This window comes from Physella acuta, unplaced genomic scaffold (genome assembly GCF_028476545.2).
Source record: "Physella acuta isolate Inbredline_101_S28 unplaced genomic scaffold, ASM2847654v3 ptg001624l, whole genome shotgun sequence".
NCBI lineage: Eukaryota > Metazoa > Mollusca > Gastropoda > Physidae > Physella > Physella acuta.
In genome coordinates, this window is record NW_026733138.1 from 7,501 (window position 1) to 24,980 (window position 17,480).

The 17,480-nt window shown below is 34.9% G+C and overlaps 2 protein-coding genes across 5 annotated transcripts in view; one reads left to right on the forward strand and one right to left on the reverse strand.

Moving 5' to 3' along the window:
* Positions 1-995: 995 nt before the first annotated feature.
* LOC131929385 (uncharacterized) lies at positions 996-5,105 on the forward strand. Its single transcript, XM_059285550.1, has 5 exons — positions 996-1,079; positions 1,641-1,826; positions 3,090-3,233; positions 4,574-4,664; positions 4,842-5,105. Exons 1-5 carry the CDS (start codon positions 1,034-1,036, stop codon positions 4,873-4,875), a joined length of 501 nt encoding a protein of 166 aa, XP_059141533.1. The 5' UTR covers positions 996-1,033; the 3' UTR covers positions 4,876-5,105.
* Positions 5,106-11,163: 6,058 nt separating this feature from the next.
* The window catches only part of LOC131929386 (fibrillin-1), a 73,807-nt gene continuing 67,490 nt past the window's right edge, over positions 11,164-17,480 (reverse strand). For all 4 annotated transcript variants that reach the window (XM_059285552.1, XM_059285554.1, XM_059285553.1 and 1 more), the window contains 4 exons: positions 16,621-16,679; positions 14,968-15,121; positions 13,844-13,908; positions 11,164-12,741 (listed from right to left, as the gene is read on the reverse strand). In XM_059285552.1, the coding sequence (XP_059141535.1) occupies positions 12,595-12,741; positions 13,844-13,908; positions 14,968-15,121; positions 16,621-16,679 (425 nt within the window). In that variant the 3' untranslated portion in view covers positions 11,164-12,594. The remainder of the gene's footprint in view (positions 12,742-13,843; positions 13,909-14,967; positions 15,122-16,620; positions 16,680-17,480) is intronic.

Sequence of the window (17,480 nt, forward strand, 5' to 3'; positions counted from 1 at the left end):
ATGACAGGGGGTAATTAATCCGGGGGGTAATGTCGGGGGGATGTCCGGGGGCGGGGGGGGGGGGTAATTGAGGGGGGGGGGGGTAATGTCCAGATCCCGATGAAAGCAACGTCCAAAATAGACGCATATAGCGATTTCGTTCGTTTCCAAATAGGATAATTATCACATTCTTGTTGAGTTGGGCGTGGCCCACTTAGTATACACCCATTTTGACTGACATATTTGTTCGTGCCAATCATTGATCTCGAGATGGCTATAAGTTTGGAAACTCAACAGAACAGCTTCTTGCGTGAAGGGGTGTGTTGTGACTAGCCTCTACCAGGTCTGAAGAAATGTCGGGAAAATAAAAATCTTTGTAGCTGCCTTATCCGTTCAGTCGCTTATATTAAAAAAAAAACATTTTAACGAAAGACTATATTAAATAAATAATCTCTTGCCGAAAGTATTTGAATCTTTCTACATTTTAAAAATATAACATGTATTCGATTAATTTAATAGCTGTTAGGTTGAAAAGTAGTCGGCTTTTACTTATTCAATGAACTTTTTATTTACAATAACTGCTGATTACTATTTAACAACGATGACAATTATAAATGTAGTAAATAATGCCCTTATTAAATATTTATACGATTCGCATACATTATTTTTTTACAATATTTAAAAAAAAATCATGTTTAAAATGCTACTTTTAAAGTAAGAAGAATTTGAGTTCACATTGTTCTATTACCTTGGCTTAAGTAGTAATTAACTTTTCAAAAACTGAATAGAATGCATCGATATGGCATTTTTAGATCACTTGCCAGAGAAAAAAAAAATGCAAAGGGCATTATCATTTTTACCTTACTTGATGTTAAAATTTTAATACTTGCACTTAATACATTTTCTAATTGTTTACTTTGGTTGTTTTATCTAAGTTTGTAACTTAAATTGATAATTCAATCCGGTGAATCTTATAGAGTTTATAACAAAAAAAAATTGTTTGTCTAAATAAATTCAGTTGAGTAACAAGACATCTAAGCACTTCTGCTCAACTATGTGGATCAGTGTCATTTTGATGGCAATAGGTTTAGTTGTGCAAGGTTAGTTGTTACTATATATATATATATATATATATATATATATATATATATATATATATATATATATATATATATATATATATATATATATATATATATATATATATATATATATATATATATATATATGTATATATATATATATATATATATATGTATATATGTATATATGTATATACGTAAATATATATATATATGTATGTATATATATATATATGTATTTACATAATATATATATATATATATATATATATATATATATATATATATATATATATATATATATATATATATATGTCTTGTTAGTTATTGTTACGTCCCTTAGCATTAAGTACATGGTAGTTACGTCCCTTTTATACTCAGTGTAGCTGATAGATGGCTAATGTGTAGGCTACCTGTGAGGATATAAGAATAAAGTACTAAGGTTACCTTGAGCAAGTCTCTTTATATTAGGAAATCAAGTAGGCCTAATCTAATATAGATGAATGTGTGTGGATGTGCTAATATTTATTTTTGTGTGTGTAATGTCTTTAAAAAAACGATTTTCTTCTTTCATTTAAGCCCAGTCTGACTACTTAATAAGACAAAGAGATTATCAGGCTTTTGATGAGACAAAATGGACACCTCTTACACTTAATGTAGTGTTTGAAAAGGTCAGCGTTTTAACCTGCGCTAGCTATTGTTTAAGCTCAGACGTGCCCTGCTACAGCATCATCTTCGATGAAAAAAGAGAACACTGCACTTTGGGTGAGCTCTTAAGATATGGCTCTTAGAAGCACACACTACTGTAAGTCGTTAAACATCCTACAAGGCAAAGTCAAGACACCTCACACACCAACACATACTTAAATCAATTAATTAATTAAAACGACCGTCCTTTCGTCCATCTCATCTCTTCGCCCATTCATCCATCTATCAATTCATCGATCAATCGATTAAATGTTTAAAAAAAAATAATATAAAAGAAAAAACAAATAAATACATACTATAAATAAATAATTTTTAAATATATAATATATATATATATATATATAAATAAATAAATAAATAAATAAATAAATAAATAAATAAATAAATAAATAAATATATATATATATATATATATATTATATATATATATATATATATATATATATATATATATATATATATATATATATATATATATATATATATATGTATATATATACTATCCTTCGGTACCCTTTACACGTGAATTATAGGCCTATATTTTAATGTTATAGTTGTTTGAGAAAAATATATTATATTATATTATTAGCCAAAACAACACCATATTTAAAGCACACACTGATTAAGAAACTTAAATGGTTCTGTTAAAAACCAGGCTGTGCAATCGTGTTTATGTTGTTTTTTAAAGTAATTTGTATTACATTTGGCAATTGTATACATTTCATTGCGTACGTCTTGATAAGTAGATCTATATATCTAAATCAAATTTGAATGAAATAGTTCATTTCTTCATATTCTAAAATGGGAAGAAGACGCCATTAGCTTTGTGTACTTTCCGTAGTTTAAACATGTGACGTCACTGTTTTATGCGTTCTTGTCACAAGGTTAGTGCCCATTTGTAATCAGAATTCGTCTCAACACTATGAGTGCACGCTTTGTTTTTTTTTATATTTTAAAACTAAGGTAAAATATAACACATTTGACAAACATACCCAATACGCGATTGATCTTTATTCCGATATGCTGAAAATAGTTAAAAATTGAAGACACAAATGAACTACTGCGATAAACATTACCATGCGAAAGAAAAAGTGGCCGGCAAACGAACAGACATAACAAAAAAAAAACTTGCTGAAAGCTGTAAGAGGATCTAAATCGACAGTGGTAGTTAAAATTTGAGCAAGTTCATCAAATTTGCACTTGTTGTGAGCTACGGTCATTTAAGACAACATGACAGATAGATAATCAATTGAAGAAATGTATTTGGCAATGATTTTTATAAATAAAAAACATTTTAAAATATTTTTAATTATTTATCAGGTTCCTGGCTAGTCCCACTGACTGATGTTTCCAAACAAGTCGAGGGGCAGATTTTCTCCAGTGGGGAGATCTGCAACACAACCCAAAACATTACTCTGTTGTCTAATGGCTCTCTCTCACAAACTGACTTGTTTGCCTGTACAGGTGATGTAGATTTGCTACTGATCAATGTTCGCATTTTTACAAGCTTTTATTTAACTCACTTCCTCGTCAGTCGTCAGTCTGTCTGTCTAGATCGAAACGGGCGAGCGAAACTGCAGGCACTTCTAACTGACATATACTGTTCGTAATTTTACGTGGGTCAAGACATGAAGACAATCCATCATGACATTCAATTTGACTTAATTTGTCGCCTGATTAATAATAATAATAATAATTAAAAATGTGACCAAATTATTAGGCAGTTCTATCCAACTACTCCATACGCGTCATCACGTTCAATATTCCATCTGCTCTTTGTCAGACTGCTCATGAGTAATAATTTTTACTAATTTGGTAAATAATTCTCTAGTATATAATTAGTGTTTGTAAAATACCCTGTCTTTTTAATCAATAAAACAAAATGAAACAAAAATATCTTGAAGACTTGAAACTGAATCTAATTAAATAAAAATTGTTTATGTTATATAAGAGTTTGCTCTAGGAGATTGGAGTAGATTGATAAAAAACATATAAATATAGGTGATCTTCATTACATATATTTCAATCACAGGCCTATGTAGGACGACACACACACACACAAATATATATATATATATATATATATATATATATATATATATATATATATATATATATATATATATATATATATATATATATATATACATTTGTATTTATACATATTTATCTATATTTATGGATATATATGCACTTACGTCGTTTCTTGGGGGGGGGGGGGGGTGACACTACGATGTGCCTCACCTGGTGATACCCGACATAGCGACGCCACTGAGCCTAGGCTGAATTTATTTGTTTTACTTGATTTGTTTTTAGTGTTTTTCATTATTTGCTGTGTGGGTTTGTGGTCTTATGTTTTAACAACAATCGACACCTTTCTAAATGTATCGATTGTTTTTAAACTTTCATTTTAAATTATTCTTTAAAATAACAACGCAAAAAGATTAAATGTTAATATAACAAAAGTTATATTAGCAATGAACAGTTAATGAAAAACATACTAAAATCAATGCAAAATAGATAATTCTAGAAAAATATTAATCATCATCACCCCCCCCCCCTGCTGGAGTGTGAGCCGCCAGTTAAAGATCTCCAGAGCCTAATGTCCTGTGCCATTTTCTCAACCTGACTCCAGTTGAAGCATATTTTTTTTCAGCTTCAAGGTTCCATAGCCTTGATATTAGGTTTTATAAAAATGTATCATTTAAATTTATTTTATAATTTTAACTGATACAGTCAAATATAATGCTTTCTAAAATGAATTTCCTGATACTTTTTTGTTTATTCTATAACAACTACAATAGGTAAATTAGAGAAAACTGCTGAAACAACAACAATGATAACTGATTGCGAACAATTCATACAAGATAAAAAACAATATAAAGAATGCTTGTTGTAAGTATTGTTTATTTTGGTTTTATAATTAAATATATTGAAACAAAGTATTCTTTTAATATACACAAGGAAATACGTTTGTATACACATTATTTGTTTTGCACAAAAACTTTTATTACATTTTGTAAAGTAATTTTAAAAATTGTCTCACAAGTCTTAATTATAATATTTTTTTAGGCTTATTGGTTTGACAACTACGGCCACACCATAGGAACGTAACGAAGAAATTGTAAGGATGCACTTTATTCAGACACAAAAAAGACACGGATGAATTCATTTGGTTTAAAATCAACACACATGACGCTAACCTTCTGTATCGACTTTAGCTAATATTTAAATGTACCATTGAAAAAATGGCTGGTTCAATGTATAGTGTTTGTTTGATGGTGTCTGTGTCGTGTATAGCATAATATTACTCATTAGGCATGAAGTAAAGAAACTAAAAAAAATAATTACGCGTTAAAAAATATAACTTTAATTAAATTAAAACATAAGCAAGCGAACGTTTTATAGTGTCTATTAATACTAATAGTTTCGCTGTCTGTCTATCTGACAAGAACGCTCTGTCTGACAAGAACGCTCTGTCTGACAAGAACGCTCTAGAGAAAACACAAGCAAAATAAAAACATGCACAGTAATTCGAAAAACGAAATGTGACGTCGACACATTTAGCGTAGAGTAGAACATAATCTCAAACCAGAGAGTGCACACAGTAATGTAATGACGTCATTCATTCTCGCGTAAACATTGAAAAAAAGGAAATGTTGTCTAATCTAAATGGTTTGCGTGAAGAGTTTCTTGCATACAATTCTTCGGGTAGGGGCGAAGCCCCACCCCCCGCGTAAGAACGTCCTGAGCCCCCCCCCTCCCCAACTCAAAAGAAATTTCCTCATCGATACTCTATAATAAAATTACCGCCTAATTAATGTGTCTAATCTAAAAAGTGGTTTTTCTTGCAATGGGACGGTAGACATGTTTTTTTTTGGGGGGGGGGGGGGGGGGGGGGGGGTGGTTGTGGGGGGGGGGGGGTTGGGGGGTGGGGGGGGGGGTGTGTGGGGGGGTGGGTTGGTTTCAGTGTTTCTTTCAGACTTTTTCCTCCCCGGAGAGGGGGTGGGGGTACTTGAAATTTTCGGGGGCGGGGGTAGAATTTTCTGGGAGGGGGCGGACACTGGAAAAAGTATATAACTATATTTCGTTGAATGGGACGGTAGACATGTTTTTTTTGGGGGTGGGGGGGTGGTGGAGGGGTGGGGGGGTGGTGTGTGTGGGGGGGGGGGTGGGGGGGGGTGGTGTGTGGGGGGGGGGGTGGGGGGTGGTGTGTGGGGGGGGGTGGTGTGTGTGGGGGGGGGGGGGGGTGGGGGGTGGTGTGTGGGGGGGGTGGGGGGTGGTGTGTGGGGGGGGTTGGTTTCAGTGTTTTCTTTCAGACTTTTTCCTCCCCGGAGAGGGGTGGGGGTACTTGAAATTTTCGGGGGCGGGGGGTAGAATTTTCTGGGAGGGGGCGGACACTGGAAAAAGTATATAATTATATTTCGTTGAATGGGACGGTAGACATGTTTTTTTTGGGGGGGTGGGGGGTGGGGGGGCGGTGTGTGGAGGGGGTGGTGTGTGGGGGGTGGGGGTGGGTGGGGGGGTGGGGGTGGTGTGTGGGGGTGAGGGGTTGGGGGTGGGGTGGTGTGTGGTGGGGGGTGGGGGTGGTGTGTGGGGGTGGGGGGGGTGGGGTGGGGGTGGTGTGTGGGGGGGGTGGGTTGGTTTTAGTTTAGAGAAAAGAGACAGCACTATCAGCCTAGCGCCCGTTGTACCCTTCCTCAACGGGCCATTTTTCTCGTATTTTAATAAAAATGATGAAAAGAAGTGCATTTTAAAAAGAAGTTATATGTTTCAAATAATAGTAGTCATTGGGCGTCACCTTCTGTAAAATTCAGCATTTTTGAATTTTCATTAGTTACTCTCAAACAGTGACATTGAAATAAAGCGTGGACGTGCACATGGACAATGATATAGTTGTCAAAGTATGTTTATATTATTGAGATACATAGCTGTGGTGGTGGGTACTTTGAATAACAGCACAACAAACACAAATAGTAAATAGAAACAAAAACAGCTCGAATTGAAACTTTTTGGTACTCAACATGTCATTCATTGGTTGATCTATATGTAATAAAAATGTGGAGCATACATAGCTTGTCAAAGCTTTCGGAAATGATGACTTAAATAAAGAATAGGAACCGTTTGCCCTCTCATACTTTGTTTTGCATGTCTCGTCCGAAATTCTGACAAGGGCAATGTCCGCAACAATACACGCAACAATACACGACAAGAAAGAAGCTCTAACCTTAAAAATAAAAACACGACGGACATAACATCCACAAGCCTCCTACAAGCCTCCAGCATCCACAAGCCTCCAAAACAGTGGCAAAAAACTTGGGTGTAAAAATTTTACCTTATTCTTTGGTGACGTAAACCAAAACGTAAACCTAAACCTAAACCTAAACCTATACATAAACCTAAACCTAAACCTAAACCTAAACCTAAACCTAAACCTAAACCTAAACCTAAACCTAAACCTAAACCTAAACCTAAACCTAAACCTAAACCTAAACCTAAACCTAAACCTAAACCTAAACCTAAACCTAAACCTAAACCTAAACCTAAACCTAAACCTAAACCTAAACCTAAACCTAAACCTAAACCTAAACCTAAACCTAAACCTAAACCTAAACCTAAACCTAAACCTAAACCTAAACCTAAACCTAAACCTAAACCTAAACCTAAACCTAAACCTAAACCTAAACCTAAACCTAAACCTAAACCTAAACCTAAACCTAAACCTAAACCTAAACCTAAACCTAAACCTAAACCTAAACCTAAACCTAAACCTAAACCTAAACCTAAACCTAAACCTAAACCTAAACCTAAACCTAAACCTAAACCTAAACCTAAACCTAAACCTAAACCTAAACCTAAACCTAAACCTAAACCTAAACCTAAACCTAAACCTAAACCTAAACCTAAACCTAGACCTAAACCTAAACCTAAACCTAAACCTAAACCTAAACCTAAACCTAAACCTTGCTTTAGCCCCAACCTTAAACCTAACTGTTACACTCAACTTTCTAAGTAATTTTGGCACGTTTGACGCTACACCACACTGCTTACACACTCCCTCGTTCACACACTTGTTTTTCACGCTAGCACACCACTTCCAAGGGGAGGCCACTCTCACACACACTCTCTCCGTGCCTACACATTTTCGTATAGACATCTACGTCACACTAATCCTAACCCCAGCCCTAACCTTAGCCCTAGTCCTAGCTAAGCAGGGGGGTGTCCTGGGGGTAATTGACGGGGGGGGGGGGGGGTAATGACTTGTTCCGTCTAATATTATACGCCTCTCTACCAGCTGCACTGTAGCGTATAATTTAACACACTGCGGTCTTGTTCTATCTGCTGCGTTGGTAACATTTTCCAAATTTGTATTCTGAAACATAATTTCATTAGTTCCCTCTTTATCTACAATGCAACAAGCAAACAGTAGTCTTGTCTGTGTGTTTTGGATCAACTTGTAACTCTGTCTTCAGACATCTCCATTTTGCAACTAGGATTCCAAATGCACATTCTACTGTACGTCTGGCTCTACTATGTCTGTAATTGTAAGCTTCAACATCATGTGGAACTGTTGCTCAGTCTAAGCTGTATGGCGCTAAAGGTAATATGTTAAAGGATATCCTTGATATCCTCGTGTAACATATGAAACATTAAAAGTGGTTCCAGGTATTTGTCTTGCTTGAGGGAAAGGAACAAAACCTTTTCAATGTGTTTGTACAGGTTAGACCAGAGGCGTAGCGAGGGGGGACATATGTCCCCGGGCGCCGACCTTAAGGGGGGGCGCCAAAATGGGTTTGAAAAACAAATTGAAAGTTTATGGGGTGTGCAAATCAAAAGTTTGAGGGGGGTGCAAATCGGAAGTTCGAGGGGGGGGGGGGGTGCAAATCGATCGAAAGTTTGTCCCCGGGCGCCGGGAAGGGTCGCTACGCCTCTGGGTTAGACTATAAAAAACACCACTGTCAATCGGTCAATATGATTTAAAGTCTACTCTTAAAAAATTGTATTTAGCATCTACCGATTCTTGAAGGATTAGTGAGTCAAATGATTTATATTTAAAGTGTTTGAACCCGATAATTTTGACATCAATGTATCCAACACTGTTTGGGATGTCTCTGTCACATGGCTCCCACATTACAACTGCTGGTAATGCCATATTATACTTTTCAGTGAATCAACTCCACAAAAAAAAAATATTCTTGGCGATAGTTGATTGGGCGATTCGATATGAAAAGGTGAAAGATATGAAAGTCAATCCAGTTGATAGGTTACCGGAACATTAATTAATTCACATTAACTTTGAAAGCGGGCTTGAATATTGAATGGGTACTTAATAGATCTGCGCTCTTTTAAAGGGACATTACAGCCTAATTTGCAGCTTAGATTTTACTTATTTTAATGTATAGCACACAACTGTAATTTGACCTCGGCATATGAAGAGATAGTGTGGTCAGCACTATGCCCAGCCGCCTTTAATTTTCCAAACGTGAGTTAGGTACCCATCAGAGTTTGGTGGACTCAGGGACGGTCTACTGACTTGAGAAAGTTTAAGTGAGATCACTCCCGGTTTATTCAGTTTGTAAAGAAGAGTAACGTAGTTATTGATTAAATGATATATAAGTTATCAGCATGCAATAGAGGAATCAATGTCTATTTTATGCTTGCTTATCAAAACAACTATGCTAAAAAATCATTTTTTTTATTAATTTAAGTGTTAATTCATTATTTAAGCGCTAATTCTAGAAACCATTAAATACGATATAGAAATAAATAGGCAATAAATTGAACAAACACATTCTATACTGATGTAATAGATTCCTACTAACGATATTGTAAGTAGAGATTTCTCTTCGGACCTAACGGTTCATTTAGGAAGATGAAGCAGTGTTTATATGTTTCTTGACCTCGGCAAATGAGGGGAAAATGTGATCAGCTCTATGCCCAGCCGTATTTACTTTCTCCAACATGAGTTAGGTACCCATCAGAGCTGGGTAGACTCAGCGACTTGCCACTAACTGGAACCCGAACTCGAAACTTGCGAGTTAGCAATCTAGCACTCTTTCACAAGGCCCATAATATTGCACTAGACTATTAATTTAACATTTATACTTTTATCAAATAATAAGTTGTTTGCAATTAACACTACTAAAACGACATTTAAAAATTCTCCTTTCAATGCAAAAAAAAGTAAAAAAAAAAACAACAACAAAAAGAGAAATGTGTAAGTTGACAATTTTATTTCCAAAGAAATCAATTTCAACTAACTTATACTTTATTAGTCAAATGATTCCTATATTTGAATAAGTAAAACCGTATAGTCGAAACAAAAGTGCACTCAAAAGTAGAAGAGAACTGAATGCAAGTAAGCAAACGTTTAATAAACATTTTTTTTTCATAATAAATGCAGTTTGTAAATTGTTGATGTGTGAGTTTTAAAAATAACAAAAAATTTGCAAAACAAAATAAGGAAAAAGTAAGATAAACTTGTAACATTTAAGAAAAAAACCCATTTATTCCCTATGCATAATTATAATGTAAAAATATGTTAAAGAGAAATTATAACCGCCCAAATCTTGTGTAATGTTTAATTGACGCGTTACGTTGTTAAAAATTAAAGAGATTAAATAGATTTTAATGTTTAATACATTCCTTATTATATGAAATGCTGGAGATTTTCCTGCATAGTTAAAATAGTTGTGTGACATGATTTCATAAACGCTTACATGAAAAAGGTTATAGGTCTCTCACTGTGGTTATATAAATATGTAAAGTTGTGTTAAAACTGGTGATTATTAGTTTTTATTATATTATATTTTTCAACACTATAGTAAACTGCGTAAAATAATTTTAACTTTACGCGCTATTTGACTTAGCTGGTAAGTAGTAGGTTAAAGGAAGAGTGATTAAGAGTTATTGTGAGAAAGAAAAATAGGCGGAGTAGAGTTGGGTAAAATCTAATATATATATATATATATATATATATATATATATATATATATATATATATAAATTAAAGTATGTTTGTTGGTGTGTTTTTGGATCTGTCCTTTATGCATTACTACACTTTTCATCCGATTGCCGTGAAACTTTGGAAAGCTGATGAGAATATTACAGGGAGGCTTTTGCAACGCAAGTCTTTACCATCTACGGTATACAAAAAAAATAGTCGGATTCGGTATGACACCCAGTGGCGTAGCCAGGATCGTCTCAAGGGGGGGGGGGGGTTCCAATTTTTACCCGGGACAAACTTTCGATTTGCACCCCCCCCCCCCTCAAACTTTTGATTTGCACCCCCCCTCAAACTTTCGATTTGCACCCCCTCATACTTTTTATATATACCGAGGGGTCTATGGGGGGGGGGGGGTTATGACCCCCCTAACCCCCCTGCCTACGCCACTGATGACACCGATCACTGAGTGCCATAAAACATTTAGGAGTTAATGACAATACTCATGAGTATTTGTTTTATGAAAAAATAAATTACAGTTTTTTTAAGGGCGGCGCTCTCTATATACGTTTTGGCGCCCAGATGTTCATAATCGCGCTCTTAATACTTGGTTTCCCTTAATTGAGAGACCTGCATAGCAAGTCAGGGGTAATTATTGATTCAGCGCTAAAAGTGCATCAGGCGCATCCGCCGACGTTCTGGCGATCGAATGACCAGAAACGCTCCGGGCTTCCACATGAGCAGTATATCGCCTAATTTCGTTTTAAAAAAGGGCTGTACAATAATCGTTGTCAATATCGAATCAGGCGTGTCGTCAGTCGTTATCGCAGGGGGCGGATTGGTACTAAGAAGCCTACGTTCGTTTTAAAGAGCACCTTAAAATAGGAACATGGTAGCACACGACATTTGATGATTAAACTTAGTCGGGGGCGTTACCCGGTGCCCTGCTGTAGTGAAACTTGAGTCTCCCGATAGCGTCTTCACACCTTGGTGGTCGCTGAAGTGTGTTCTACTTCACTATTACGGAAGGTGATTAACGTACACTCTAGGCTTTCACACAGCCGCCCCAAGCGTCTGGGGTTTAATTTGGATCAACCCGCACCTCAACCGTTACGATCCAATTCATATAGCTCTTACTTTGCTTACATTGAAATAACTTGGTTATAGAATATATTATAAGGTCACGCGTTTAAAAATACAGGATTGGGAACGCATTGATGAAATCCTCTTGAAATATTGCATTAACTTAATATATAAGGAAATTAAAAAAAACAAGTTAATGAAAAGTCTAGTGACAATTTAAGCGCAATTTCCTTATGTTATCCATAACAATTTTAAATTTTGTGACCGAACGAAAGGATATTTTTGAAAACTTTCTTCTGAAATATTGTTCTTAATTATGACAGAAATCGATTGGTAAATGTTTCAAGTCGCTAAGTGGTCTGGTTGCCGAGATATGGAGCAAAAACTGCATTTTTTCGAGTTTTTTTGGCTTTTCCGGGAAATCCAGGAAGGAATTCCGGGATTTTTTTTGGCCCACAATTATCCTTGGAACTTGCTTAACATATTTGCTTTGGAACTAGTCCTCGATATTGCTTCGTTGAGGAGGAGATACGACTTAAAGCTGCGGACTTACATCCATCCATCCATCCAGAAATAACGAATTAATAATCGCAATTGTCAGTATGGAAATTGCGCTAAAAAATACTTGTTAGAAATTTATATAAAAAGTTACATGAAAAGGAAATGATCAACCAACCACCAAAATAAAAAGGTGTATTTTATGTTGTTTGTTATGCTTATAAATTATATTCATTTTGCCCTTCTCCAAATTCAAATTTATGAAGATCTGTTTAACAATTACGATATGGCACATAACAGTTAGCAGATGATAAATGCGTACGTTCTTTGGTCAGGGAACAAGAGCATCTCAGATGCAGGTAACATTGAATGAACACATGTTTTGGCCGTAGAGTCATAAGAATATCCAAAACATTTCGGTTTCAGTGAGCAAGAAGTAAAACATTCCTGTGGTTGAGAATATAGGTAGTGTTAATTGACATGTTTATATAGGCTACATTTAGAGATTGTCTGAGACATTTAGAGACAGTGTCTGAAGATGTTGTGTTGAATCGAAATTAGATGTGTTGTTTATATATATATATATATATATATATATATATATATATATATATATATATATATATATATATATATATATATATATATATATATATATATATATATATATATATTGATTTGATATTGGATTCTTGCGTCGATTTTTACTTATAATTAAATCTCGCTTTATGTTAAAAATTACATTGTGGTAGAGGTTTGACCTGCTGAAAAGATTACTATAATTCGGTCGAGTAAAAGTGATCTTTTTTGAGAAATCAGAATTAGTGAAAAGTACTTCTTCCGGTCGACGGAAATACTAAACATTTACTAGAATCAAGAGAATAATATCTTAAAAATAGCTTTAAAATTTCGTTCACTTAACTGAAACGATAATCAAATTATCGTTGTTTTAGAAACCACAAATAGAGTAAATTACCAGTTTCGGTTATTGGAGGTCATAAAAAAATTAAAATTAATCCAAGCATAATGTTTTATACTTACTTATGAAATATTGTAAACTTAACTGAAGCAGTATACAAGATATCGTGTTCTCACGGACATAGGTTATATTACCATTGAGATTTTTAAAGTTTAAAAAAATACTTGCGCTTACAATGTAACACTAAAATGTGGCATTTCGTGTACTTGACTTAAACGGTGCTTTAGCTATTGGCTTTTGAGAAACCGAAAAAAGAATAAGGACCCTTTTTTTGGTTAAAGAAAATAGCTCAAAAGCTTATATATAAATACAAAATTGATTTTATATATATATACATATATATATATATATATATATATATATATATATATATATATATATATATATATATATATATATGAAATTACGTCAACCTAAACGGATATCGTTTTGCTGGCACTCGATATATATATATATATATATATATATATATATATATATATATATATATATATATATATATATATATATATATATAATATATATATTATTTTTATTTTGTTATCGAAAAATTTATGTTTTCAGTTTTACCTTATTAGTATTGGAAATGAACGCTGCTGTATCCTGGAGACCGACGCCGAATCTTTTACATTGTCCTAGAATCATAGTAATTTAATGATTTTTTATTTTGCATAAATGTACACAAAGCTTACAACAACATACATTTAAAAAAAATATATATTTAGAGAAATAATATCTTGTTATTCTCCCAGAAAATCTTCATATTGAATGGCAGCTGGCTTATTTTATGGTTTAAGTCGTTTTCAAACAAAAGTTTTTTTTTTTTATTTCCATCCTGGCCGCATAGATAACTTTGACAACAATATTAGATTATTTCTTTTTATAAGTTTCAGTGTGAAATCAGTTTCAAGCTTTGTAACAAAACGATGTTTCTCATTTGGGCATAATTTCTTACAATATTTTAGAAGGATAAAAAAACAAAATATTAACTTTTGTTTTTTTAATAGCATTTCATCAAAACATCGCGGGTAAATGTGCAGTTAAGGTTCACTTTTGTAAATTAATGTTCAGTTTTTTTAGCAGAACTTTTTCTCCCTAACAATTTTAATATACAATTCGATAATATTACAATTTAACTAACTATGCCGAACGTTTCACATTTCTAACTCAACACTAGTAACTTTTTTGCAATTGGAAAAGGATATGCTGTGACGTAGCAAGGATTTTGTTGTTTGTAAGCGGCCAGTGCACATTTAGCGTCAGTCTCTCTCTCTCTCTCTCTCTCTCTCTATATATATATATATATATATATATGTATGTATATATATATATATATATATATGCTTTAATGATGTAGCCTATATATAATTTGACATTTGCCCTGAAAAACCGATTGAATATAGTAAATTCTTGAAGAAATAGTTTGAAAAATTTGTAAATCTCTAGACAATATGGAATTCCCCTTGCATCATTAAAATGAACTCAGTTAAAAACACTGACATCTAATTGCGGTATATGTTCATCTCGTTAAAGAAAGTGAGTAAATAGATCTAGATGGCGCCAATATTTTAATCGCGGTATCTATCTGTCACTTGTTAACAGTTGTGTAAACTGTTTTTAAAATGTTTGTACCAATTAATAGGTTTCTTAAATTTCATTTTCACTAAATACGATAAAGAAAAAAATCTAAAAACCTGTAGCATTCCGACAGAACATATACACGTCTGTATCTACTTCAACACTTGTATCAATCCCAATTCCACCAAATATGAATAGTTCACACACACTGCCAACGCTATAAGCGTATCCATAGCAATAATAGTTTGCGACACATTTATCATAGCAAGCCTGTTTGAGGTTTTAGAAAAGTTAGAAAAATGAAACATCACTTGAAAGTTAAAACAAATTGTTGTTTAGTTTCACGAACTGTGATAATAATCCAATAAAATTTATATATGAAAAAAAAAAGAATCACAAGACAATCAATGTTTTTTAGGGTTATCAAGAACACTTTTGCGTCAAACACAATGCTTATATCAAGCTCTTTATAAAAGTACTTGAAAGCAGTAGCGTAGCGAGGGGGGCGGGGGCGGGGGGGGGGGGGGACATATGTCCCTGGGAGCCGACCTTAGGGGGCGCCAAAATGGGTCGGAAAAATAAATTGAAAGGGTGAGGGGGTGCAAATCGAAAGTGTGAGGGGGGTGGAAATCGAAAGTTTGAAGGGGGGGGGGGTGCAAATCGAAATCTTGAGGGGGTTTGGGGGGGGGGGGGGTGGAAATCAAAAAGTTTGTCCCCGGTCGCCGGGAAGGGTCGCTACGCCTCTGCTTGAAAGTATTCCAAGCAACGATTGCACGTGCTCAAAATACACGCTGTGGTGAAAACTAAAGCCGATTCAATTAATGCATTCTCATTTGACGAAGTAGACATCACCATGATTGAAAATGAATGTTTTAACAGTCAAATGTAAGGTGAATGCATGTTTCGAGTATGTTTGGTAAAAAGGCGATATAAATCTAAAATATAGTGTGGGTGTGCGCATGCGCTAAAAAAAAGGAAGCAAAGAAGGAAGAGAGCGGGAAGAAAATTGCGATGTTTTGGCAGTGAAGTCGTTGTGTCAATGAACCAATAAAATCATGAAAATTTCCTGAACGTGGGTTGTTTAATGTTATAAATCAGACTATAAAATGTAATAACAAAGGAGGAGAGAGGAGAGCGGTTGGTATTTGTTTTTTGAGTTCGTGCCATGATTGGCAGCAGAAAGGCCGTGACAAATGTAGAAAACAAACTATTGTTTTACATGAAGCGATTAGCACCATATTGAGTGTGGTAGTACCGCATAAGTTATACGACGCAATGAAATATCAACCGATCTTTCGTCATGATGAGGATGTATGAGAATTAAAACCATTAATACTAATCCAACTAACATCAAAAGCCTATTTAAACAAATGTGTCTGCAATGAGTTACTATACTTACAGGTTAGTGATTAAAGAAAGGTAAAATACATCCACTTATTTAACTAACGATAGTTGTCTTGATCCTAGTTCATTGTTGAAATGAATGTCAAAATTAAGAATCAACGGCTAAACCAAACAAAGCTTTATGACTGAAGAGTATATACATTTCAAATGTTCAGTTTACCTTGATGAAAATTTTAACGATACAATTACATATTGCTAGAACAGTTTGAAATCTTCTTCAACTAAAGCGTTATTTATACATAGTCTGTATGAAGTGATTTGCAGAGAGGATGGGAGAAGATGTTTTGTCGACAGCGGAATCTAACTTGACTTAGAAAACAACACGTATAACACGGTTTGCCCGCTAGTATAAGCTTATATATTACCTGGTGTGATGTAGACAAGTATTTTGGTCTACTTCCTGATGGAAAGGCAGCACACGGTCCTTTAATAACACGCAAATATTAAACGGTAAATATATTTAATTTAGACACAATTATCATAAATAATAAGTCAAACAATGAAATTAAAATTAGTACTTAATAATCATAAATTGCATTTACAAAGTATATGTAATAATTTAAAATTTTTAATAAAGTCTGAAGATTAGTATACTCAAGTGGTATTAAATGTATTATTTAAATGCAGTGGCGTAGCCAGAATCATCTCATGGGGGGGGGGGGGGTTCAAAGTTTTACCCGGGGACAAACTTTGCACCCCCCCCCCGAAAAATTTCGATTTGCACCCCCCTCCCCTCAAACTTTCGACTTGCACCTCCCCCCTCAAACTTTCGATTTGCATCCCCCCTCAAGTTGTATACTAAAGTGGTATTACATGTATTATTTAATTGCAGTGGCGTAGCCAGAATTTCATGGGGGGGGGGGGGGGTTCAAACTTTTACCCGGGGACAAACTTTCGATTTGCACCCCCTAAAACTTTCGATTTGCGCACCCCTCAAACTTTGGACTTGCACCTCCCCCCTCAAACTTTCGATTTGCATCCCCCCTCAAGTTTTCGATTTGCAACCCCCCCCCCCCCCCCTCAAACTTTCGATTTGCACCCCCCCCTCATACTATATATAAATACCGAGGGGTCTATGGGGGGGGGGGGTTATGACCCCCCCTAACCCCCCCTGCCTACGCCACTGTTTAAATGTATTGATGTTGATTCAGGGTTAAATTTCCGGGGGCCAGGGATTGGACATGAGTTCATGTTGGGGACTAGATTATTTTAATTGAGGCGTGGG

Bases quoted from the DNA above. Each gene is read 5' to 3' on its own strand.
- LOC131929385 (XM_059285550.1), top strand. From the start codon at position 1,034: ATGTGGATCAGTGTCATTTTGATGGCAATAGGTTTAGTTGTGCAAG. The intron at 3,234-4,573 runs GTGATGTAGATT...CAACTACAATAG, and splicing joins TGACTTGTTTGCCTGTACAG to GTAAATTAGAGAAAACTGCT. The intron at 4,665-4,841 runs GTAAGTATTGTT...ATATTTTTTTAG, and splicing joins CAATATAAAGAATGCTTGTT to GCTTATTGGTTTGACAACTA.